We start from the raw sequence: 27485 nt of genomic DNA, 5'->3' as shown, positions 1-27485 counted from the left end.
CACGTCTTCTTGGGAAGCTTTCCTTGATCACTCCAGTGTGAGTTACTGATATCTCCTGTGTGTGTTCAAAGCACCTGTGTCCACCTTGTCCCTTACAAGCTGCACTATAATCATCTGTTTATTTTTCTCCCCCATTAGCTTGTCCAGGGCTTGTGGGCAGCAATCATGACCTGTCTCAGCACATAACACCATGTTTGGTACATAAAAAGTGCTCAGAAAAGCTTGTTGAACCAATGAATGATGACTGGATGAACAAAGGAATCAGACTTCAGTCACAGTTTGCTCTCTTTGACCCACTTGTAGTCTCTCTCTTTACCTGAAAGTGTAAGTCTTGGTGACCCCACAAGGCAGTGTCTTGCCAGGTGGAATCAAGGGAGCTGTGATCCGTAGACCAGCACCTTCCAGGATCACGTCATGGGCGGATGGGTGTCTGCCTCCCCTGTCCACACGGTAGTCAAAAGACAGGCTCTGCCCATAGCTCACCTGTTGATTCCCAAGAAATTTGGCTGTGAAATAGAATTCGAAAAGACTGAGGTCAGTTCTGAGACTGGAGAAGCAAAGGAGTGAGTAAGTTTTCATCAATGTTGGCAATTTCTCCTGGGGTCCTACGTTACCCACCCATCACCCCTCCCCAGCCACCCTGCCAGAAGAGCCAGTTCATGGCAGCGGACATGGCCTTGCAACTCTTGGCCACGAAGAAGGGTTAGTTACTGAAACGTTAAAAGGACCTCATTATAAGACAATTCCATCCGTTACATGATTCATAGCCTGGCCCCTGTGACAGACCAATATGTAAAGATCCCAGGTGTATCAGCAATAATACCATTTGTTACATAATGCTTTCTAGTTTACAGAATACTTTCGCCGACATCATCACATTTGATGGCAATAATTCATGGAGGTTGTCGTTATTCAATAGCTGAGGGAACTGAAGTTTGGAAAGGTTAAGAGGCCACCTTGCCCAGGAGTCACATATTAGCTAAGGATATGAACTAGGATTAAAATTCTAGCCAGAGGGGCTTCACTGGTGGCTCAGTGGTTGAGAATCCACCTGCCAATGTAGGGGACATGGGTTCGAGCCCTGGTCCGGGAAGATCCCACGTGCCACAGATCAACTAAGCCTGTGCGCCACAACTACCGAGCCTGCGCTCTAGATCCCATGAGCCACAACTACTGAAGCCTGTGAGCCAAGACTACTGAAGCCTGCGCACCTAGAGCCCGTGCCCCGCAACAAGAGAAGCCACTGCGATGAGAAGCCCGTGCACATCAACGAAGAGTAGGCCCCACTCGCTGCAACTAGAGAAAGCCTGCACGCAGCAACGAAGACCCAACGCAGCCAAAATTAAATAAATAAATTAATTAAAAAAAAATTCTAGCCAGAGCTTTTCCATCCAGCTTCTCTGACTAATGTATATTTTTAAAATTTACAAGCAGTTTAAAGCTTTGAGAAATGGTTTCTTTTCACTTTTCCATCTGTTTCTCAGTAGACCCACAGATTTGACCACTGTCCTTATTTCTTGTCCTGATGGGAGACCTAGAAACTTCCCATTTGACGGAAGCAGGGACCTGAACCAGGGTCTGACCACCTGGACACCCAGTTCTGCTGTACTGTGCCATGACTTTGTCAAAAAGGGCTGAAGCCCCACTTGTCTTCTGGAGATACTACTGCCCAGAACACTAAGTGATAAGATGTCCACATTTTCTAACCCCATTTTTCTATCCTGACTTCTTAGTGTTCTAAGTTGGCTTCTACAGGAAAAATACCGTACATACCAGGAGCTATAAAATAGACAGGGTCTGGCTGTCGTGCTGAGCTAAACACATCTCGATGGCGCTGTGACCATTGGAGTTTTGCAGGAGACCCATTTCTTTGGACAGCCTTCCAGCCATCAACATCTGAAACACAAATAAAACCACTCTGCATTTGGACAACATCTACTGAGTTAAACAAGGCAAGACTTGCTTGCTACTCACTAGCAGTGAGTAACAAGTGGGATTTCTTAATGTTTCCACATTCGTGTACCATCCTCAAAATCCCCTATGCACCTCTCTACTTTGTATTCACCTTCACCCACTCCTGCCCTACAGCTGCTGTGACTTCTTGTCTCCGAGTCTGACTCTTGGAATAAGAGAGCATGTTTTCATCTGCCTATAATTTGTATTTTTATTTTATTTACATAAACAGGGTCTGGCCTTAGTGAGGTAAGAGGGTCTAGTATGTTCAAAGAGAAACTCAGAGTTGAAATCATATTAATCTCCCATATTTTTAGAGTGCTTTGTAGCTTGGTAACTAATTTCACATAAATCAACTCGTTTGGCGTATGTGAAAGCGATATTATGAGTGAATGTGAATTCCAGGAAGACTCATGTTAAGCCCTTCAATCCAAAAGAATGATTCTTTTGTGGTTTTAAAATAGATGAGATGGGAAATGCAGGGAGATGAAAATCTGGTCTCTTTTTAGTTATTTTTTTAAGTTATTCATAAGCTGGTCTGAGTAAACTATTCAGCTATAACTTTTACAAGACATTAGGCTCTTCCTTATTGCCTCAAAAATAATATACATTTAAAGCTAGAAGAGAGTTGCTAAAGATGACTCAAGGACCCCATGCCGTGGACGGAAGTCTATAAGCACAAAACCCTATACAACATTAAAAGCAAAAAACCTAGAAAACAGATCGCTTTACCTTGATGGAAGGTAGAGGTGATTTTATGGACACTGTAGTCTCCAGAGCTTCGGCAGCTGGCTGAATGCCCGTAGCAAAAACACTGGGTACAGCCCTCAGGGTTTCCCCCATCCAGGTGATAGTAACCTGGTCGGCACCTGCAGTGACGTTTTAGAAATCAGGACAATATTATAGGTTATTTCTGTCCCTATAGAGAATATGATCATTTCTACTTTCTCTTCCACCCGGCCCATTAATTCCCAAAGGTGAGGAATACTAAGTTGCACATACCCCCCCCCACTCCCAGACCCCCCAATGGACAAATCACAGCTCCTCATTAAGAAAGCACAAAAGGGCTTCGCTGGTGGCGCAGTGCTTAAGAATCCACCTGCCAGTGCAGGGGACACGGGTTCAATCCCTGGTCCAGGATGATCCCACATGCCACGGAGCAACTAAGCCCATGCGCCACAGCTACTGAGCCTGCACTCTAGAGCCCGCGAGCCACAACTACTGAGCCTGCGAGCCACAACTACTGAGCCTGCACGCCTAGAGCCTGTGCTCCGCAACAAGAGAAGCCAACACAATGAGAAGGCCGTGCGCCGCAACAAAGAGTAGCCCCGCTCGCCGCAACTAGAGAAAGTCCGCGCGCAGCAACGAAGACCCAACACAGTCAATTAATTAATTAATTAATTGATTGATTAATTTAAAAAGAAAGCATGAAGAATATTCACTTTCTCTTGCTCTGGTAAAGCAGTATCACATTTGATGTGATGGTCTGGAAACAGTGATTGTTCCCATCCTTGGTGAGGAATTGAGTGGGCAAGATGGGGAGGGGTCAGGTAGGGATATGCAGAGCTGGCCCTGTCCTGGAGTAAGTATTTAACGGGGGCAAAAGGGTGGGAAGTGGGGGCCAGCAAAAGAAAGGCAAATGCTCCCGCCCCAGCACCCACTCAGCTGTACTGACCCCTCCCAGACCACCCTCCCTGGCATTGCCCACCATCCCTGCCCCTTGTACCTAGGCTCTGACCCCCAGGGGAGGGGGCAGGTGAGGTTATGCCAAAAAAGGATGGCTAGAGGCTCCTACAAAAGCAAAATGAAGGCTGGCCTCCCCTCTGCTCCTAGCTCGAGCCCTCCGGTGACTTCTCTGGGGACCGCAGCTGGCAGACAAGTCCCGGAGGCTGGGGTCATAGAGAAGAGGGCAGGGGAAGCCGGGAAGGATTTGTTTTCTTCTCTGTTCAAGTTAACGACATCCTTCTACATGAAATAATGGTAGTTTCAATTATCATTTATTTAGCACTTGTGATATGCCAGGCACCTTACTTATGCTCCCTCATTTAATCCTCACTACAACCTTATGAGATAGGAATTGTTATTTCCAATTTTCTTAGATGATAAGACCAAGACCAGAGAGGTTAAGAAACTTGTTCAAGGTCATACAACTGGTAAGTGGCTGAGACAAAATTCAAACTCAGGTATATCTGCTGATAAATTACGTGGTCTAATCTATTGGACTATATGTCAAGAATATGTTCATTGTGCAAAATCACGGAAAAGCAGTTTAGCCGTGAACAACAGATGCTTCAGAGACCAGCTGTAAATAAATAAGTTGGGGGTTTTTTTCCTATAGAGAAAGGGTTTAAAAAATCATTATAGTTTCTGTGGAGGAAACCTTCAGATTAAAAGAGATTAAAAACCAAGGAAGGGGGCTTCCCTGGTGGCTCAGTGGTTGAGAGTCCGCCTGCCGATGCAGGGGATGCGGGTTCGTGCCCCGGTCCGGGAAGATCCCACGTGCCGCGGAGCGGCTGTGCCTGTGAGCCATGGCCGCTGAGCCTACGCGTCCGGAGCCTGTGCTCCGCAGCGGGAGAGGCCACAGCAGTGAGAGGCCTGCGTACAGCAAAAAAACAAAACAAAACAAAACAAAAAACAAGGAAGGAAGGAAAGAAGGAGGGAGGAGGGGAGGAAAGAAGTGGGGAGGCACAGAAAGGGTGGAGAGGGAATGATAAAGGAAGGGAGGTGGGGGGAGGGAAGTGAAGGGAATCAGGCAAAGCTAAACCACAGTGTTTAAGGATGTACTTGGGTAATTAATTATGAAGAAAAGTAAGTAAGTCAGAATAGTGGTGACCTCTAGGAAGGAGAGAGGGTGTTACGAGGCCGGCATAGTTTTAGCAAAGGTCTATTTCATATAATTGGTGCTGCTGGGAACATTTTACGTGACTTTCTATTTCTGTGTTCTATTTTGAAATTTAAAATGCTTTCAAAAAGAGACTCCTTTTTTAACACTTAAATCTATGTTTCCTCACCCCCCCACCTCAGCAGCAAAGAACCCCCTGAAAACAAAAGCCAGGAATGTACCTGGCGTTTCCTCTGCCCAGGTATATGAGACTGGCAGGATGCCAAAGAACTGCTTGCTTTCGTTTAAGGAAATAAGAGGGAAGCCTTTACCTCTGGGGCCTACCTTGCAGCCCTCTGCTCACAACAGTATCAGGAGAGGGAAGAGTTTTAAGTCTGGGCACAGTTTGTACTTAAGGAATTTCCTGCAGCAGCAACTGAAGGTGGATAGACCTGGTTGCACCACCTGTCCCAACGTGGTTTGGAACCCAAAGGGCTCTTACATCTCCCCCCCTATTTCATGTGTGTGCATGTAACCACCATCCCATCCCCGGTCCTTCTCAGCACGAGACGGTTATCTGTGGCCATACACTGCGATATTCCCACTTACTAAGATTTTCCCAACATGTTTAATTAGACCAGGCCTTTCCTGGGACCAGGTTGAGTCATGTGACCTCATCGCAGCGTACCACCTTGCATAGAGCACCTGGGATTCAGAGCCAGCTGGCCAGGGACTCACCGGGGCCCTGTGCCTCTGTCACAGCATAAACAGAGAAGGGACCCAGAGCAAAAGCTTGGAGTCCAGTGAGATTTGGGGCCTCGTTGCACTTTTTTTAAGGTCTAGTTTTTGAGGGAAGTCCCAGTGGTTAAGGCTCTGCGCTTCCAATGCAGGGGGCACGGGTTTGATCCCTGATCGGGGAACTAAGATCCTCCACGCCATGCAGCGTGGCCAAAAAGTAAAATTAAACATAAATAAATAAAGCCTAGTTTTTGAGGACAGGGGGCAGGAAGAAGGTCATCAACATTTGTTAAGTGTCCGTTTTCCATAATTGCACTCAGAGGATGAATTCTCATGCTAGTTGCCCAGGGACACCCTGCTGTGCCCGTAGGGTCACAGTTCACACAGACCTATCACAGCGCCCTCCGGTGACAGCTGACTTGCAGACACAGCGGCCTGTGTCACAGGGCCCCGAGATGCCAGCCGGATCACAGTCACACTTGGAGTCTCTGAGAAAGAAGAAAAAGAAAATTAGGGATGCGTTTCCAAATACTTTGCAACTATACACGTGAAGATCAAGAACTCATAAGCAAATGTCACCAGCTTGAGTCAATCTTTCATCTTCAGTGAGGCTTCTCTTAGCTATTCTTGTCCATGCTAATCTCTCTCAGACTCTTTAAGAATTCGTTTGTCCATGCTCGTGCTACTCAAAGTGTGGTCTGTGGCCGGCAGCCAGTCTAGGAACTGTTTGCTACCCAATCCTATAAAGAGGAGGGGGGCTTCCCTGGTGGCGCAGTGGTTGAGAGTCCGCCTGCCGATGCAGGGGATGCGGGTTCGTGCCCCGGTCCGGGAAGATCCCACGTGCCGCGGAGCGGCTGGGCCCGTGAGCCATGGCTGCTGAGCCTGCGCGTCCGGAGCCTGTGCTCCGCAACGGGAGAGGCCACAACAGTGAGAGGCCCGCGTACCGCAAAAAAAAAAAAAAAAAAAAAAGAGGAGGGGTTTGCAGCAGAATGTAAACCACATTCATCACAAAACTGTTTAGTTTAGTTTGGTTGACTGTTTGGGTCAGTTGACATTAAAAAAAAAAGTTATCATTTGTTTACCTATTGTTTAATTCAATGGTGTCTGCTTTCATCGTGATTGATTCCATCTACTTGCTTTTGGTTCATTTAGTTCTTTCTTCTGGTGACACTTCTATTGACATATAATTCATACCATGTAATTCACCCATTTAAAGTATACAATTCAATGGGTTTTAGTTGACCCTCAGAGTTGTGCAACCAGCACCACAACCAAGTTGAGAACACTTTTATTACTCCAGAAAGATACCCCGTGTCCTTTAGGAATCACCCCCATTCCCTCCCTCCAGCCCTAAACGACCACTGACCAACTTTTGTCTCTGTAGATTTGCCTATTCTGAACATTTCCCATCTATGGAATGGTACAACCTGTGGCCTTTTGTGTTTGGCTTCTTTCACTTAATATGTTTCCAAGATTCATCCATGTTGTACCATGTATCAGTAGTTCCCTCTTTTTATGGCTGAATAAAATCCTGTCTCGTGAACATGCTACAGTTTGTTCATCCATTCATTGGAATGGACATTGGGGTTGTTTCCACTTTTTAGCTATTACGAATAATGCTAATGTGAACATCTGTGTACAAGTTTCTGTGCAGATACGTATGTTTTCATATCTCTTGAATGTATACCTAGGAGTTAAATTGCTACTAGTTTCGTTGACTTTTTTTTTTTTGGTCGCAAGACTTTCTCGATGAAAGAAAATCAGTATTTTCCTCATTTAATTTTAGCATAATCTCCCTGACTTGTGCAGACTAGAGCTTTGACTAATGGCTGACTCATCAAAGCACCGGTCTCTGTCACTGCGCTCGGCACATAAGCACATGTGTTTATCTCATGCGTCTAAAACCAAGTCTGTTGTCTTTTCCCTACCAACCTGCTCCCCCTCTGACTGCCCCGTGACCCCAGCAAATCCTGCCAAGCCTGCATCTGACTCCTTGTCCTTCACATTCCTCATCCAGTCAGATGCCAAGTCCCAACCAGCTTCCTGAAGATTTCTTTCCCAATCTTCATCTTCCCACAGTCTCCTCCCCATCTTGGTCCCTCTGTACCATTATCAGGATCCTCTGAGAAACATGTGTTCAGCGTCTGCTGGTTGCTAAGCACCAGGGATAGTAAGAAATAGGAAATAGCCCTGTTCTCTAGGAGTAAAACAAGAGTCAGAACACGGAGGGGTGGAGACTGGTCTGGAAGGTCTCTGTGAGGAGATAGACAAGGTGGGGATGGAGCCGGTGAAGCTCTGCATGGCTCTGAGGGAGGGAAGAGTGCTCTAGGCCAAGGCTGACGTCACATAGCTTGGCTCCTTTGAAGAAGCAAAGGAAGGCTGGGAGGGGGGGAGAAATGGAGCAGTAGCCTAAGGCTGAAGGTGGAAGGGGCAGGAAGGTCTTGCAGGGCCCTACCTGCCTAGATAAGAAGTTTGGATCTCATTCTAGGTGGGAAAGGAGCTAATGGAAATTTGGAGCAGAGCTGTGATATAACACACTTCATATTTTACAAGGGTTTACAAAAGAGAGACAGGGCCCAGGGAGGGGTCAGGGAAGTCTGGGAGAGAACAATCTACATAAAGGCCCAGATGGTGAGAGAACTTGGGCCAGTGGTAATGGGGATGGTGCAGGCATGCCTGGTGGGTGGGTCTCATACGGGCAAAGGGTTGGAAACATGGGCGATGGGGAGGCGATGCCTCTGTGGGTGGCCTTCTAGCCAATGGCTTCCCTGCCAAGCTCCCCCTCCTCTAAGCCAGCCCAACACCCTGCCAGGCTCTGCATCTCTGTGGGTTGGTCATGGGATTTCTAATGTATGCTCCACCTTCTTCCAAAAAGGAAGTTGAGGAGGGATAGAGAATGCTTCAAGCTAAAGGGGATTAAAATTATGCAGAAAGTTCTTCTACTCTGAGTCTATTTATTTGAAACGAGTTCCAGGTTAAAATTTGAAGGACTCTTTACTTCCATCCTAGTTCATGTAAAGGAGGGGCATTTGTCAGGGTGAAGACCCTAGGTTCCAGAGACAGAACTCTGAGCCTGAATTTTAAGTCCACCCTCACCAGCAACACAGGGCATCTTACTTATCCTCTCACGATTTCAGTTTCTTATCTTTAACATAAGCATAAGGCTAATCCCAATGTTTTAGGATTACTGTGAGGAGTCAGTGAGATGGCCCACGTGAGGTCCTCGAAACGGTGTTTCAGTAACTCAGTTACTCAGTAAATGTTAAGCGGTCCCTAATGTTGATACAATTGCGGAAGCCACAGTGATGGGACAGGCACTTACAGGAGCCTCTGGTCTTGGGTGCACCCAGCCTCAGTGAGGGTGTGGAAGCCTGGCAGACAGCGGTCACACCTGTCTCCTGTCACACCTGGCTTACAGCTGCATCGTCCAGCATTGTCACATCGAGCGCTAAGAGAACCTGTGACCACAAGGTAGGGAAAAGGAAAGAAGAAAAGGAAATATCGAATTTATGCAACATTAGGAAGAAAACATCACCCTATGGGAGCTCAATAAATACTAAGTAATAACCACCACCTGCTGCTTCTAGTAATTCTTTCACATTATCCGGGTATGCATCCACCCACTAGGGAACGTCCTGACAGCCAAGGATAGCTTCTTCAGGGAAAGGCACAGAGATGACTCCTGAAAGCATTATTATTTATATATCTACTCTGGTTTCAACATGAAATAGTTTGTCAGATCCTTGAGATCTCAAGAAGGAACATTGGTGAATGAGCACTTCGGCCTCCACAAAGACAGGATGAAAAAGTGAGCCACGTTCTTCCTTATCTCTGGCAGGCAAACGCCATCTTTTAAGGGGCAGTGCTTGCATGGTATGATTTTAAGAGTACAAAAAAGCCTCTTAACCAGAAACATCTCTACCTACCTGGAGTGGAGCATCACCCCTTGTAAGGAGTGAAGACCCTGTGCGTTTTACCTGGTTTGGGGCACTAGAGTACTTGTCCTATGATTCGTTTTTTATAGACATGCTCTGTAAAATGGGACCTCGCAGACTGCATAGTGACGAAAGGCAAGAGGTGCTCAGGATAACAAAATGTGCCACTCTGGAATCCAGCCACCCCTCACCGCACCCCCTTCCACACCCCAGTTCCAGCCTCCATCTTCTCTCACCTGAACCCTGCCTCACACTCTTCTTCCCACCTCCATCCTTGCCTCCTTATGCTCCATTCTCTCTACAGAAGCCAGAGTGTTCCTTTTCAAATGGAATTCAGATCATATGACTCGTCTGTTCAATAAGTCTTCCAGTGGGTCCCCACTCTGAGCGGAATAAAGTGCAAACCCTGTACCACGGCCTACAAACTCGACCTCTCTTGCTTCATCTCCCGCTCTCCTTCACTGAGGTCCAGCTCCCCAGCTCCCCTCCCTGTTCCTGGAATGTGTCAACTGCTTCTCTCCTCTGGGCATTTGCATCTGCTTCTCCCTCAGCCTGGAATGCTCCTTCCCCAGAACCTCCCCTCCTTGGCCCATTCTCAGCACTTACATCTTGATTAAATATTACTTCCCTAGAGAAACCTTCTCTGACTCTCATATCTAAAATATCCATCCCACTCCTCCCCCAGTCCTTAGCCCTGCTTACCGATGACTACCTCAGCTTATGTTCTCTGCCGTATCCCCCGCACCCAACACAAAGAAGAGGTTCAGAAATCTGTTGGATTAATTAACCCTTAAGAAAGAGGATGTGGCTATTGTGAAATGAGTTAGGAAAAAGCCAAAAGATGAGGTGGAAGGTGGCTTACCTACTTGATAACTTCCCAGCAGTTGGCAAAATTATAAAGTAATCCCTATATTCCAACTAACTGTGATAATTAGGCTATTCATAATCTATAAAGTCAACAGAACTCTAACCATTAGCTCCTTTTTTTTCTAATTTCTTACCAGTCTGTGACCTTTCAATTCACTTGTGGATAAAATTCAAATCAATAAAAGTATTGGCTCTGTATCTATAGCCGCAGGTGAAACATGAAATAAATTAGTCACATTCACAGAGTCTGTGAAAGTCTCCATGTCAACTTTGCAACACTTGAAAGGGCCCTCAGTGATAATAACATAAACTACATTTTTTGAGCACCTGCTACGTGTGAGACACTGAATTGGGCACTTTATGTTAGCTCACCGTGTCTACTGGTGAATTAAGAACTGATGGAAGGATAACAAATCCATTTGTGGATAATAGGGAGCTCTTGGAGGATCAGGCAGGTGGCGACGAGATCAGGTGTGCAGTTTAGAAGGTCAACTCTAGAGCAACTGCAGGATGGCTTGGGGACAGGAGAGCAGCAGGCTCTCAGGGCAGAAATCCTCCCCTGACACGATGGCCCAGATGAGAGGAATCTGGATGAGAAGTGGATCAACATAGACGACAGCAGGTCCCCGGAGGCCACCGCTAGATATGAGGCTCCTGACAAACCAGAGAAGGCCAGAGGAGGAACAGAGCCTCACGCTGAATCATCAAGAGAAGATAACCAGTTTAGTTTGGGACACAATGAACTTTGGTGAAACTGTTCATCTGGAGCTCAAGAAAGAGGCTACAGATGAAGACTTAGGAGCCTTCAGCCCACAGGCAGAACAGGAAGCCATAACAAGTGTAAGGTCACTCCGGGAGCAGATAGACAGAGGAGGTGAAGGTGACTTGGACAGAAATGGAACCTCACTGATTAAGGAAAAAGTGATGGGAGCAGGGAGAAGTCTCACGGAGGAGAATTCTGGGAAGAGTTAAGGGAGAAGGAAGAGGGGATGGTTTTCAGGATCTAAGGCAAGAGAGCATTTAACAAGATGAGAGTGAGGAAAGACCACTGGGGTTGGCACTTAGAGACAAACAGCAGACAGGGCTAAGAAGGTAAATTCTTTTTTTTTTTTTTTTTTTAACAGTACGCGGGTCTCCCACTGTTGTGGCCTTTCCCATTGCGGAGCACAGGCTCCGGACGCGCAGGCCCAGCGGCCATGGCTCACGGGCCCAGGCGCTCCGCGGCATGTGGGATCTTCCCAGACCGGGGCACGAACCTGTGTCCCCTGCATCGGCAGGCGGACCCTCAACCACTGCGCCACCAGGGAAGCCCCAGAAGGTAAATTCTTGTTTGAATTTATGCTCTGATGAGTAACACTAAATGTTCCGTCTTTAATACAATTTAATTATTTTTAACATAAATGGGTATTAATCTGGGACCCAGAAACACATTGTTTTTCTCCATTCAAATTAATGGAAACTATGCTTTCAATTTAAGAAAACTCTCCCTACAGTAGTTTTTCAGAAACAAATTACTCTATTTTATTTTTTTAATTTATTTTTGGCTGCGCTGGGTCTTCGTTGCTGAGCTCAGGCTTTCTCTGGTTGTGGCGAGAAGGGGCTACACTTCATTGTAGCGTGAGTGCTTCTCATTGCAGTGGCTTCTCTTGCTGCAGAGCACAGGCTAGGTGCAGGGGCTTCAGAAGTCGCAGCACACAGACTCAGTAGTTGTGGCGCACGGGCTTAGTTGCTCCACGGCATGTGGGATCTTCCTGGACCAGGGATCGAACCTATATACCCTGCATTGGCAGGCGGATTCTTAACCACTGTGCCGCCAGGGAAGTCCCAACAAATTATTCTTATAAGGTGGAGAAGACTGTACTTTATTTTGGGGTTTTTCCCAAATAGCCCTAAACAGTACTGTACAAAACAGTCTTCTGATGGAACAGTCATCGCATGGAAATAGGCATTCTGTGTTCAAAAGAGTTTGGGAAATGGTATGTCCTAAATCTTTCAGAGATTTACAACATAACAGCACATTCAGTAGGCATGAATCTTGTTTAACTTTCTAATGCCAGTGTTTCCAAACATTATTTGACATTCTTACAGGCAACGCCTATTATTATCTTGGGAAACATAAAATTCCATAGGACATTATGTAGAGAATACAGTTCTAGAAGCTGGTGGACATGAAAAGAGCCCAGGCTTTGGGGTCCAACAGTTCTCACCTCAAATACCAGCTCTGCCACTGATTAGCTGTGTGTCCTTGGGCAAAGGGACACACATTCCTTCTTTAAGTGAGGACAACCATACCTTGTAGAGCTGTTGCAAAACTTTGAACTAAAATATATGAAGGGCCTTGGACCTAGAGACTGTCATACAGAGTGAAGTAAGTCAGAAAGAGAAAGACAAATACCGTATGCTAACACATATATATGGAATCTAAAAAAAAAAAGAAAGAAAAGAAAAGAAAACAGTCAGAAGAACCTAGGGGCAAGACGGGGATAAAGATGCAGACCTACTAGAGAATGGACTTGAGGATATGGGGAGGGGGAAGGGTAAGCTGGGACAAAGTGAGAGAGTGGCATGGACATATATTCACCACCAAACGTAAAATAGAGAGCTAGTGGGAAGCAGCCGCATAGCACAGGGAGATCAGCTCGGTGCTTTGTGACCACCTAGAGGGGTGGGATAGGGAGGGTGGGAGGGAGGGAGACGCAAGAGGGAAGAGATATGGGGACATATGTATATGTATAACTGATTCACTTTGTTATAAAACAGAAACTGACACACCATTGTAAAGCAATTATACTCTAATAAAGATGTTAAAATAAATAAAATATATGAAGGGCCTAATTCAACATCTCACACATAGTAGGTGCTCAAAAAAGTAGTTTATACTCGTATCTTCTAGGCCTCCTTCAAGCCTTGCAAAGTTGATGTGGAAACGTACACAGGTCCTTACTGTGAATAGGATTGACTTATTTCATGTTCCCAAACTTCCAAAATAATAGCATTGGGTTTTCAGAGTATCTCATTAAAATAAAAATACCTGTCCCAATTCCTACATCATGAGCTACTCTTAGGGACTGTGAACAATTGGGTTTAAAGGACAGATGAAGAACAGCTTACTGTTTCAATAAGCACTTTCAGGACTTATGCAATACAGTCTACATGCATCTGAGGACTCACGAAGGTATTCTAAAATGACTAATATTTAAAATTTAAACCAAGAGAGCTTGCTTCCTTTTGAGAACCCTTTAAAAATATATACACTTGCATTTTTAAATAGCACTATTATTATTATTATTTAATCATTATATTTAATAATTAAATTATTATCTAAGACATGTCTTAAATAATAACTCAAATGTTTTAGTCTTGAGTAATCCACTGCCTGGGTCATATATATGTAAAAAATATAAAATTAAGAGAACAAGCCTAATATCATTGATGTCTACATAGATCTCATAGGTATCGGGGAGGAAAACATACATACACACACACACACACACACACACACACACACACACACACACACACAGTGAATTTCAAAGTATCCACAAAACGTTATCAGGGTTATAAGAATTGAGGATAATTCAGCCCTGTTGCTGAGCCCACAGAATCATCACTTAAAAATAAGCCTAGGGCTTCCCTGGTGGCGCAGTGGTTGAGAGTCCGCCTGCTGATGCAGGGGACACGGGTTCGTGCCCCGGTCCAGGAAGATCCCACATGCCGCAGAGCGGCTGGGCCCGTGAGCCATGGCCGCTGAGCCTGCGCGTCCGGAGCCTGTGCTCCGCAACGGGAGAGGCCACAGCAGTGAGAGGCCCGAGTACCGCAAAAAAATAAATAAATAAATAATAAAATAAAATAAATTAAAAAAAATAAGCCTAGTTGCTATATTTAGGAGAAATTGATGTGACGTCCAAAATCTGTGACCACTTTGGGGATTATGAATGCTGTTGGCTTCATTTGCCGTGCATGGAATGGTAGCTTTTGGTAAGATGAATTCTGCATTTGAAATTGAATATACAACAAATTCCCCTGGGAAGTTATTATTTGAAATTGAAAAATACCTCCTGGCAGGTTGGGCAACTGAGAAATCACATAAGAAATTCAATTTGTGCCACTGATTTAGTGACCTGTGCAGCTAACATGTAGCCAGAGATGGCGCATGGTGGGTACAGTCCCTGCCACCAACATGCCACTCAGCCCTCAAGTTTCATAACTTCCCTCTCTAAGCCTCTGATACCTCATTTGTAAAATGAAAATCATAATAGCACCCTCTTCATAGGGTTATTTGTGAAGATTCAATTAATTACTGGATGAAAGCATTTAGAAAAGTGCCTGGCATAGAGTAAATGTGTAATGCATGGTAGCTATCATACAAGATATAAATCATCGCTGGGCTCCACTGTTTCCTACTAGGCTGTTCATTCTGAGTCTGAGATATCTATTCCCCCAAAGAAAAGAAAGAGCCAGGCTCACTGTTGCTGGGTGGGCAATGGACTACACAGTGTAAAAGAAATGATGGCGTGGTAAAGCTTCATTACCATCTCTCTTTGCTAGGCTTCACGCTCCTTGTCTATTCTGAGACGAATAACCTTGTCTTCAGGCCAGGCTTTCCAGCTGAGCCAATTATACTTCTCATCACATTCTCGCTGATTATTTTGCTGGGATGACCCAACTCCAGTGACTCACAACAAAGCTGCATAACCTAAGGGGATACAGGGTCTTCAGAGAGGTTAAATGCCCATTAAAGTAGAATCATTTTTCTTTACGACGTTCTTTGATTCAGAGGGAGAACTGCTAAACCCAAAGGATGCTGGATGCTGAGTCAAAGCCACAAAGCTGACTTAAACCACATAATAGCAGCAGGTCTGAAGAATCTGGGAATGATTGCTGGTATATGGGTCTGTATCAACACAGGGTCACCCCAGTTTTCTATAAGGCTCCCTGACACACTCTACCAGCAAGTCATGGCTAGGCCACAATCTGCCCATTTTTAGACTCTTTCAGCTGCTGCTAAGAAACGGCTCCACAGAACTACACTAAGTCACAGCCCTGCACTAAGGCTACACCTTTTTGGTAGACTAATATTGATCATATTATGCTATTAAACACTTTCTGGCAAAGAGGAGAAACAGATACTACCAAGGAAGATAAAAGACAGATAAGGTAGTCTTAAAAAGTCCCAACTTATTTACCTCTCTTTCCCTGTTTACATTTACTAACTTGTCTTTACTGTCTGCCCACGATGAATATAGCAGGATGTGTGCGTCTGCGTACACAAAAACTACCTATAGTTCTGAGAATACAGCAGTGGGTGATACATTTAAAAAAGAACAAACAACAACAACAAAAACAGGCTCACCTATGAACCAGCCACCCTGTTAGGTGCTTCCTATTTGTTGTTCTGTTTTCTCTTGTTCACAACCCTGTGAATGACTCTAATCTGCCTATTTATTTGTCTGTCTCTTCTATTAGTATCACTTCATATTGCTAGCACCCAGCACACCACCAGAAACAAATCTTTCTAATCTCTTATTTTTTGAGAGGTCGGTCAAAGGGACAGTTATGGATATGAAGAACTATCACTGGAAGAGTGCAAGCTTCTTTGTTCCCAGGTCACAGACTGTTATCTGCCAGGAAAGTAATCGCGTGTCTCTCTTGGGACTAGAATTCAAACTAATGTACCCTAAAGACCACAGCTGGTTCCTATAACCCAGACTTAAGAAAAACATATTTCCTTTCAGATTGAACTTGCTAAAAAGAACAGTATCTTCCCAATTGTTCTAGAAATTTAACATCTCCTTCTTGGCCTGCTCTGTCTCTCTCCCTGCCTCCCTCCCTCCCCATTCTCTCCCTTCCCCCTCCCTCCCTCCCCATTCTCTCCCCTCCCCCTCCCTCCCTCCCCATTCTCTCCCCTCCCCCTCACACCCTCCCCTTTCTCTCCCCTCCCCCTTCCCTCTTTCTTTCCCCCTTTATCCAGCTACCTTTGGAGTTACAATTGCAGGGTAAACAGCGGTCTCTGTCTCTCTGGCGGTAAAATCCTTCCTTGCACCTCTGGCAGTGAACGCCACCCGTGTTGTCACTGCAGTGCAGGCAGCGGAATCCATTTCCTGTCAGTCTGTGAAGTTCCTCATCAAACACGCATTGCCTGGACTTCCCACTGCAATCACAGACTAGGGTCAGGGCAAAAAAAGACATCGTCAGCAGGAAACAAGTCGGGGGCAATCCTCCCGGGCGTTTTACTATTATGAATACAAATGATGCCCAGGGTACTACATATGAATTCAAACTGCTCAACGGCAGAAGGTAAGGGGGTCAAATGCGCCACCTGATGATGGAGAGAGTTCTCGCTTTACCTAAGGAAGCAGTGCTGGTCAGGTGTTGCCTGGGAGAACACGAGAGAACATGAGGTCAGTGTTGCCAGACGGTGTTACCGACTCCTCCAGAGAAACCCCAAATCTTTATTATGTGTTTCTACGTGAAAAGTCCTGATTTAAATATTTGCAAGGAATTCATTTTTAAAATCTGTGCAACCCCATAGTACAAGTCTATGAGCTGGAGAAGACCTGAGAACTGCCAGCTTGTGCGCTCCGGCACGACGGTGGAAGAGCCGGTGGTGTCATCTGTTCAGGACCCTTAGCATCCGTCCCTCCAGGGATGATCAAGACTGAGGAGCAAATATTTTTTTAAAATTTATTTTATTGAAGTATAGTTGATTTACAATGCTCTGTTATTTTCTGGTGTTCAGCAAAGTGATTCAGTTATACATACATATATATGTATTCTTTTTCATATTCTTTTCCATTATGGTTGGTTTATTACAGAATATTGAATATAGTTCCCTGTGTTCTACAGTAGGACCTTGTTATTTATCCATTCTATACATAATAGTTTGCATCTGCTAATCCCAAACTCAGTCTATCCCTCCCCACCCACCTTGGCAACCACAGTCTGTTCTCTATGTCTGTGAGTAGTTTTCTGTTTTGTAGATATGTTCATTTGTGTCATATTTTAGATTCCACATATAAATGATATCATATGGTATTTGTCTTTCTCTGTCTGACTTACTTCACTTAGTATGATAATCTCTAGGTCCATCCATGTTGCTGCAAATGACATTATTTCATTCTTTTTCATGATGGAGTAATATTCCATTGTGTATATGTACTGCATCTTCTTTATCCATTCATCTGTCCATGGACATTTAGGTTGCTTCCACATCTTGGCTATTGTAAATAGTGTTGCTATGAACATAGGGGTGCATGTATCTTTTCAAATTATAGTTTTGTCCAGATATACTCCCAGGAGTGGGATTGCTGACTCATATGGCAATTCTATTTTTAGTTTTATGAGGAACCTCCATACTGTTTTCCATAGTGGCTGCACCAATTTACCCTCCCACCAACAGTGTAGGAGGGTTCTCTTTTCTTGAGGCGCTAATATGACTGTCTGGACAGGTATTTCCTCCCCTCTCACTGCCATAAGTGTCTCTCCCAAAGCCAGGTGTCAAAAAGAACCATAGTCCCATTAAGAATGACTTTCCCCAAGTGTCTAGGAAAGTTTACCCTGTGCACGTTCCAAAGAGATTCATGGAGTGACTAACATCTCCATGTGGGACTGAAACCACCAATGAGGTAACAGGGGAAATCCTTAGTATTGTACCTGGCACACAGCAGATGCTCAAAAAATGTGTCAGCCATGGTTTGGAAAAGGTGATGAGCCTTGAGGTTAAAAGAATGGTATCAAATACCAGTTCTACTAATTCCTTAGGCAAATCACTTCAACTCTCTGAATCTTATTTCTTCGTTCAGAAATGCAGTCTCCATTATGTGCCTCCCTGGATTGTTGAAAGGACCCCACTGAGAAAAGAACATCAAGTCCTTCGTCTGTGCTATCTCACCCCTAACTCACATGAGATAGGCATTGCCTTAGATGAGAAAAATGCAGCTTGGAAAGGTTAAGTAACTTGAGCCAGTGGAGAGTTGGGATTTGAACCTCTGTCTGATGCCAAAACCCACTTTCTTTCCCCCAGACACACTGTCTCCATTGGCCACGCAGCCCCAGTGATAGCCTGTCTCTGGCAGTGCCCAGGGCCATGACTTACCCAGAGTACTGACTTTAAAAAGCCAGCAAATGTACCAACATGTATGGAGCAGCTGCCCTGTGCAGGCTGGGTCAGCTCTGAAGGCACAAAGGTGGCAAAGGTGACTAAGTATATCTGATGAACTTCCTTAAGTGTCTTCCTTGCAAGAGCTCCTAAAACACTCTCTTACGCCTTTGGATGCCACCTAATCTAGGCAAAGTCAAGAACATCTATCCAGAGCCCACTCTATAGCCAGGACTTTACATCCAGCAGCTCAGTTCATTCTCACAGTAACACTTTAACATGGGTTTAATTATCCCCAGTCAACAGATGAAGAAATGAATGCTTAGAGGGGGTAGGTGTCTCACCTAAGGTTACACAGCTAAGTGGCAAGGATGTAATTGCTCCCAGGTCTGTCCAATTGCAATGCCCTCACCTTTCTATGTTATCCCTATGCCTCCAAGAGCTGGCTTGCCACTGCATGTAGGTATTTTTTCTATAACTCCCTCATAGAGAGTTACTCAGACCCTTCTAGAATTCTTCCTAATCTAGTAAGATGTCCCATCCCTTCTTAAACAGCACTGGTTATTACAAATTATTTTTATGCAATTTTAAATCTGCCTCCCTTCCTGTAATTTTTACCATGTGTTCTGTTCTTCCCTGGAAAACAACACACACACATGCGCGTGTGTGCGCGCACACACACACACACAGGCACACACACTGGCATACCTACTCTCTTCTCCATTTATTTATGTACTCATCAGATGTTTCTTTCAGGCACTGTTTTACAAGGTACTGCATCAGCCAAGTCCTTGAGTATCAGAAGATAGTTAGACTAACAAACGTAAGGTAGATAGCTAGTGGGAAGCAGCTGCATGGCACAGGGAGATCGGCTCGGTGCTTTGTAACCGCCTGGAGGGGTGGGATAGGGAGGGTGGGAGGGAGGGAGACGCAAGAGGGAAGAGATATGGGAACATATGTGTATGTATAACTGATTCACTTTGCTATAAAGCAGAAACTAACACACCATTGTAAAGCAATTATACCCCAATAAAGATGTTAAAAATATATATATATATATATATAAAAGAAGAAGATAGTTAGAGCATCTCCCTCTTTAGTCTTTTCTTCTTCAGGTTAAACTGGAGACCTGTCACCTCCAAGACTTTCAACCATTTCCCAGGTCATGATTTCTTCTTGATGCCCCTCCTAGGAACAAACTCTAATTTTCACTATCTTTCTTTAAATGACCAGAATTTATTACAGTTCAAGTGTGGTTTGAACAGCTCAGCTTACAACAGGACCAGATATTATAATTCCATGGGTGAGCCTAACATTTTCATTAAACTCAAAGCATATGAAGTTTTCATTCAATTCAAACTACCAGGGCTTTTTCACAGAACCGGTTCTAAGCTGAAATCTTTCCCAAAGAATGTTTGTGTAACCAATTTGTTTTTTTGGATTTCTAACAGATGTGCCACACAGCTGTCACGTGCTGTGAAATTGCTACCAGGTACCTCATTAGGCACAATTAGGAGCTAAATTCACCAGCCAGAGATACCTGTGAGGTCACCCAGCGGGATCACACACTGAGCCAATGCCCTCGCTACCCCGGATGACTTTTGGGAGCAATCTCAAAATAATTACGAACTTTTCATTGTGTCTTTGTTTTTTTTTCCTCACAGATCGGGGCACGAACCCGTGTCCCCTGCACCGTCAGGCGGACTCTCAACCACTGCGCCACCAGGGAAGCCCTATTGCGTCTTTTTTATTCAGAACAAATTTTTGCTGGTAGTAGTTAATTTCATAAGGAAATGATATATTTTTAGAGCACTATTTTAAAAATAGATAACCTTGTTATAATCTTTTTTTTAACCGTTTCCCTCTCCTTCTGTCCTTTCTCCTTGAAAGCTCTACTATGCAAGAATTGATGTTCCTCTTTTAAATTCACAGCCTTCAATGGAGATGCAGTATAGTTCCAGTAAGGGAGGCCTTCAGCCAGCATCTCCACTCTGGAACTCAGCTACAAACCTATTGCTAAGCTACCCTCCTCTTCTCAAATGGGTTTCCCTTTAAGCCCAGGGTTATGCAGGCTGGAGTGAGGGGACCTGTGGGCCTCAGGCCTAGGGAATGTATTGGCCGCCTGTATCTGCAGTATGTGAAAATGCCAGGAAGAAACTCTCTCCAGCCTTGCCTGTGGGACTCTGAAGTTACCAGGCTGCGCTGAGCTCAACACTTAGCTGCACTGCACTTGGCTCACTGTCGAATCTTCCAAACATTCACACCCAGAGACTGAGGAGAGAGAGTTTGCTCCTTTGGCATGCAATAATCCTTTCTGTCCTTGATGCATGTGAAACATGGCCTCTCTCAAAGCATCTCCCAAATTTAGACTAACTTTCCTAAGAGCAATTATTATTCATTCTCACTGCTGGAAAAAAAAACTCTTTATTTTTCAAATTCCAGAATATTCTCGCAACTGTGCTTCATAAAGTGGACCTCCAACAGCTTGTGCCTGGCCTTTTTTATTCTGTGACTGATTTCTGCCCAGTCACTACCAGGACACGTTGGTTGCCAAAGGGCACTGTCAGGCCAGGAGCAAGGCAACAGGGAGCAGTGGGGACGCTGACAAAAGGGCTAAAGGAAGAAGCAGCACTTCAGCCCCAGCCAATGGTAGCCCCATGGGAATGATGCCTATTGTAATCAGCATTTCCACTTATGTTTTTTAAAGACAGAAGTCTGGCTTTGGGTATGAAATCTACTGATTTTTAAAGGTTGGCCAAAACATATTTTTAAAATTTTTAAAAAATAAAGCTGTGTCCAAGGGCAAATCTTTGCACTGGACTCTGCTATTCTAACAGGCTGAAAACACATCTCATGCTTTAGAGAAGGAAATATAAAGCCCTACTGTATGGTACAGTGCCCGGTCCATGGTAGGTATTTGAGGTATTTTTAATGAACAAATGAATGAACGTTCTCTTGAACTTCAGGAAACCCCTAGATGTGTTTCTACCATCTTCAGGACTCCACGTGGCCCCATATGTCTGGACATGCTTTAAAAATACACATACCAGGGCTTCCCTGGTGGCGCAGTGGTTGGGAGTCCCCCTGCCGATGCAGGGGACACGGGTTCGTGCCCCGGTCCGGGAGGATCCCACATGCTGCGGAGCGGCTGGGCCCGTGAGCCATGGCCACTGAGCCTGCGCGTCCGGAGCCTGTGCTCCGCAACGGGAGAGGCCACAACAGTGAGAGGCCCGCGTACCGCAAAAAAAAAAAAAAAAAACAAACAAAAAAAAAAACTACACATACCAGACTTCACTGGTGGCGCAGTGGTTAAGAATCCAACTACCAAGGCAGGGGACATGGGTTTCATCCCTGGTCCGGGAAGATCCCACATGCCGCAGAGCAACTAATCCCCTGCGCCACAACTACTGAGCCTGCGCTCTAGAGCCCGCGAGCCACAACTACTGAAGCCCGTGCGCCTAGAGCCCGTGCTCCGCAACAAGAGAAGCCACCAATGAGAAGCCCGCGCACTGTAGCCCCCGCTCACCGCAACTAGAGAAAGCCCGTGTGCAGCAACGAAGACCCAATGCAGCCAAAAAATTAAAAAATTTTTTAAAAAGAAAAAAAAAAAAAAAACCAGGGACTTCATTAGCGGTCCAGTGGTTAAGACTCCATGCTTCCACTGCAGGGGGCACGGGTTCGATCCCTGGTGGGGGAACTAAGGATCTTGCATGCTGTGAGGCAGCAGCCAAAAAAAAAAAAAAAGTTAAAAAAAATACAAATACCAATATTTAGCAGTTACTCTCTTCCCTGTTAATTGAGGGGACACTTTTCTCCATACGACCCCAATCCAGAAAATAGCCTTTCTTGGTAACTTATATTATGATTTATTTAGATTCACAGACCTAAATACACACCTATAATACACTTTCAAACAAGAGGATATGCTAAAAATGCTTTTGATTATACTTTCCTTCCCTTATGTTTAGCCTTGTTCAATTTTATGTCTAGAATTTTTTTTTATGTTTATTTTGTAATCTACTTGCTATTCTTCCAAATTTGGGGTCAGCTGTAAATTTTATAAATATGTTGTCTAGTTTCCATCAGGGAGCCTTGACACAAAAGCAAGTGATGGAAGTATAAAGATGGAGGTCTTGGACATGTCCTGGGTCTGCTGGGAATCATTTGTCAAGGTCCATTCATCCAATAAATAAAGATTGAGCATCTATATGCCAGGCAGTGTTCTAGGCACTGGGGATTTAGAGGTAGACAAAACAAATAGATGTTCCAGTCTTCATGGAGTTTTCATGCGAATTGGAGGAAAAGAAAATAAACAAGTCAACTAGTATAGGGAGAATATGTGGATAGCAATATTTGTTAAGGGGAAATACATAAAGCAGTGAAAGGAAATAGGTAGCTGGAGGTGGGTAAAGTGAGTAGGAAGGGAGGGTTGAAAAGCGCCATATGCTGCTTTACTATTTTATCTCTACTTTGATATCTGTCTGTTCATGATCTTTGGCTATTTGTCTATCAGGCACGATGTTTTCAACTGTAAAGCAATTATACTCCAATAAAGATGTAAAAAAAAAATAGCCTGTGAAAAACCATAATGGAAATAAATAAATAAATAAATAAATAAATATATATATATATATATATATATATATATATACACACACACATATAACTGAGTCACTTTGCTGTACCGTAGAAATTAACACAACATTGTAAATCAATTATACTTCAATAGATTTAAAAAAAAATAAATTATCATGAATTATTTCTATAACAAATGTATCAAACTATTGACCTGTCATTTTGTTGCAGATTTTCCTTTCCCTCTCTGGATAAATCCCCTTTCTCTCCAAAGGACCTCACTGATAGATTTTGCTTAACTGATTCTTCCTCCTTTTTCTCCTTCCTTCTGTTCTCAATGAGACGTACATTTATTTCATTCATTTTGGACACTGGGACTTCGTGAGCCAGTGAGATTTCTTTCTTTTTTTATTTTATTTTTATTTTTGGCTGTGTTGGGTCTTCATTGCTGCACGCGGGCTTTCTCTAGTGGCGGCGAGCCGGGGCTACTCTTCATGGCGGTGTGTGGGCTTCTCATTGCAGCAGCTTCTCTCGCTGTGGAGCACGGGCTCTAGGTGAGCGAGCCTCAGCAGTTGTGACTCGCGGGCTCTAGAGTGCAGGCTCAGTAGTTGTGGCGCACGGGCTTAGTTGCTCCACGGCATGTGGGATTTTCCCAGACCAGGGCTCAAACCTGTGTCCCCTGCATTGGCAGGTGGATTCTTAACCACTGTGCTACCAGGGAAGCCCTGAGCCGGCAAGATTTCTATAGCCCTGAGCCAGCAAGATTTCAATAAAGGGAGTTGTAATGTTTTATTTCGTCAAAGAAGACATTAAATATATACTTATTTGACATTTACTGGGCTTTGTCATATATTCATCACGTTATCCTTGTTTTCCTCACTTCACCATGGACAGGCACGGGTCCAGGACCTGGCATGAAGCTATCACTGTATCAGAAAATATAGAAACAAATCAGACTCAGACCCTGAATAGACCTGAAGCCTTACAGGGTCTAGGAATTAAAAGCAGCAGGATCTTTCTCCCTGTTTCACTGAACTCTGTATCATAGGAGCCAGGTCCTACCCACTACTCTTACTTGACTATTCATTTGTATGGTACTCTTTCCAAATTAGGGACATCTCTTCAAGGTTTTGTCTTATCCTCTCTCCACTCCCTCACTCTACTTCATTAAATCCTTGCCCTGTCAGCGGGGATGATCTCCACATCTAAAGGAGTGAGATTCATCAAATTCACCTCAAGCCCTGCAGAAACCGAATCATTTTACTGATTTTCATGTATTTCTTTCAGTCTAGTAAAGCTTGGGCGGTAATTGTGTCTGACTCCAATGTATACTGCTTCTTTGGCACTTAAGCATTTATTATCATAATAACTATAATAGCATACCATCACTGACCCTCAAGGTGCTTCTTAGAAAAGACTGCCGGGCAGCCAGACACAGGCGGATCTGCCCACCACCACCCACGCTCCCCACCGGCAGGAAGATCCAGGAGTTGGAAACTCTACAAACAATGCAGCAACGTGTGTGGACTGCCTCAGGCTCACCTAACACTCCCACCCTCGCTCAAACACACCACTCTAACGGGTCAGGACAGGAAGCTCAGGGGCAAAGGCTGTTTCCAAGCTGTATCCTTCGGAGAATGAAAGGAAACTGAAAATATTTCCTAGGGTTGTGCTCAGGGCAAGGTCTTGGTATGATCAGCTTCGGTGGCTGCAGTTCATCAAGACCTCATTTTAAATTCCCCAGAGGAAACATTACAAGCAATTACGAGAACGTTTCAACAATCTGGCATTCATATGGTCAATTGTGTACAAGCAGGTCCTCTTTCTATTGTTCTACATGTAGAAAAGCACAGCTCTGCTTTTCACCAAGCTGATCTAATTTCCACCTTCGTGTGATGGAACGTCAATGTTTTTAGTGTTCTAACAGTAACGACAAAATTTCAAATCCAAACTCCTCTCAAAAACCCTGAAGGTTTGGCCCTGCTGACCTCTCCAACTGGACTTCTGTCCTCTTTCTAGCTCTTGTTCACTGCACTCCAACACATAGACCCTCGCACCCACGAATCCCGGGATGTACCAAGCTCTTTCCCTCCTTGGGCCTTTAGGCTTGCTGTTTTCTTTGCCTGGGCGCTCCCTGCTCACACCCTCCCTAAACCCACGCGGTAGCCAGAGAGATGTTAGGAACGTAAATTAGATGGTGTTCGGTCTCTACTGATAACCCTTTAAGAGCGCCTCCCTCTGGATGCCCACAGGTCTTCATCCCCATCTCTCTCTTGGCACTTATCACTTTAGAGCCTGAGTCATCACTATTTGTGTACATGACTTACTTCCTCTATAGCATTTCTCACTTTTGTACCCCATGGTACCTAGTACAGGGCTTGAGACTGTAACTGGTGGATAAATGGCTGGCTGGAAGGATTGGTTAGCTAGAAAGATAGATGGAAGAACGGACAGAAGGAGGAAAGAAGGGAGGGAGGGAGGACGGGAGGGAGGGAGGACGGAAGGAAGGAAAGAAGGAAGGAAAGCAGGCAGTCTGACTCTAAGAAAAGCCAAACAAGAACTAGAACTTACAGAAATCTCCCAGGACCCTAGGGACCCAATATGAAATTTTCTCAACACAATACATAAAGTTTTCATTGTCTACATATATGGCATTCGGTGTAAAATAACTAATGTCTGTACCCAAAAAATACACGGTGAGATGAGAACAGAAAGAATTGTGAGAGGAATGTGATACTTTTGTTAGAAGGAGTTGTCTGAGACTTTCAGGTTGCTGCTTTCACCGGATGAACTGTTTCTGTGCCAGGACTGCCTGTCCCCTGTGTGTGAGCCCGGAGCTGCCATCTCAAAGGGCAGCACGCCTAGGGCTGCGCGGGAGGAGGGGCGAGGGGAGGAGGCAGGCGTGAGACCATGAGATCAGTTTGCCGTGATCAGGCAGCCTTGACAGGTAGTGTACTTGGCTGCTGTGTGGGACTATCTCAGGAGCTAGGAATCTGATCATCATGTTTGAACCTGACAGCGTGTGCTGGCTGCCGTTACGTTGAGCTTTGCTGTTCTTGCCGCCATGTCAGCTGCTCAGTGCACTAATACTGATTTAGTGAAACAGCAGCGAGTTGATAATAAGTTGCCCGTAATCTCCTGTGGATGAGTCCACGTAGAAACCACTTAGAAACAGTGCTCAATTCACTTCCTTATTTAGGGGAAAGGTGTTCCATTTCTGGTATTTTGTGCCCTGCATCCCCTTTCTGAGACATTGAATGTTTTTCTCTCTCCTTCCTTTTTGAAACTCTTCCCTTGGATACTACGATGCTGTCCTGTACTGTACTTCCCCCTGGCTTATGACCCTCACCCCCTGCGCCATCCAAGTCTTTGCGGGATCCTCTCCTTGCCCCAACTCGAAGTGTTGGTGCTCCTCAAGGCTCGGTCCTGAACCTCCATGCCTCTCACTGAAGAACTCTCTCATCCAAGTCAAGGGCTTCAGTAACCACGATGGGTATTGGCATACCAAGATACTTCCCCGGCCCAGAATTCATTCTCAACTCTAGACCCTGATGCCCAGCCATCCACTTTACATTTCCAGCTGATTGTCTCAAAAGCTGTTTACACAAAACAGGTTTAAAACCAAACTTGTGATTGTCAGCCCTTCAAGTCAGAAAGCTGGGAACTATCCTTATAGGGTCTCCATCTTTCTCGCTTGCCTCTATTCTATTCAACTCCCAACTTTATTGACATAACTGTCTACATAGCTCAAGTCCACCCAACTCTGTCTCCACTACGGCCACTCTACACCAAACCCCAGCCACCGCTTGCCTGCGGGTCCCCCGCAACTTCTCTTGCCTCCCTCAGCTCAGTAGTCAGAAAAACCTTTCCAAATACAAATTTTACCAATACCTCCCTGCTTCAAACTCTCTGACGCCTTTCCTTTACTTTTAGGATAAAGACCAGAACTCCTTAACATTGCCTACAAAGACTTTCACGGCCTAATCCTATCTACTTTTCCAGCCTAATTTCACAAAACACTCCCCACTGGGACCTCCTCATCTCTCTGCCATTCATTTCACTTATATTTCATTTTAGGTCTTGACTTCCTCTGTTTCTTAAAATTCTTGCTGCAGAGGACAAGCATCATGGTGGGGAGATGTGGATTGGGGCTACCCAACCTCAACCATTCTCTTACCTTTGGTTTGTTCAAAGAAGTTATGCTAAAAATTCAATCTTAATTTATTATTATTTAGATATCATTCCCTTCCTCTGAGTCAAAGAACTGGCCTCATGTACACTGACAACCTTTTCTGCTCAAAGATAGCAAACTTCCCCTCCAGGAAGTCAGCTACAATGAGGCCCTTCATTAGGAAGTCCAAATGTAAATAATTAGATAGAAAATGGTGACTAAAAGTAAAGGTGAGAATAGTATACTCTAAAAAAACCTGACAGATGCTCATTTTCAGAAGAAAAGCAATTGTTGAAATTACCTCCAAATCAGAGATACTCAGTATGA

General features: G+C 44.7%; 1 protein-coding gene across 1 annotated transcript in view; it reads right to left on the bottom strand.

The window, feature by feature from the left end:
* LAMC2 (laminin subunit gamma 2) overlaps window positions 1-27485 on the bottom strand; it is a 62028-nt gene that overhangs the window by 24706 nt on the left and 9837 nt on the right. The window contains exons 2-7 of the mRNA XM_067728866.1: window positions 16290-16478; window positions 8835-8970; window positions 5902-6000; window positions 2686-2822; window positions 1774-1896; window positions 317-506 (exon numbers count right to left, since the gene is read on the bottom strand). Coding sequence (XP_067584967.1) covers window positions 317-506; window positions 1774-1896; window positions 2686-2822; window positions 5902-6000; window positions 8835-8970; window positions 16290-16478 — 874 coding nt within the window. The remainder of the gene's footprint in view (window positions 1-316; window positions 507-1773; window positions 1897-2685; window positions 2823-5901; window positions 6001-8834; window positions 8971-16289; window positions 16479-27485) is intronic.

Source organism: Pseudorca crassidens, chromosome 2 (assembly GCF_039906515.1).
Source record: "Pseudorca crassidens isolate mPseCra1 chromosome 2, mPseCra1.hap1, whole genome shotgun sequence".
Lineage (NCBI taxonomy): Eukaryota > Metazoa > Chordata > Mammalia > Artiodactyla > Delphinidae > Pseudorca > Pseudorca crassidens.
The sequence above is the reverse complement of the archived record's forward strand: the minus strand, read 5'-3'. Positions and strand labels throughout refer to the sequence as shown.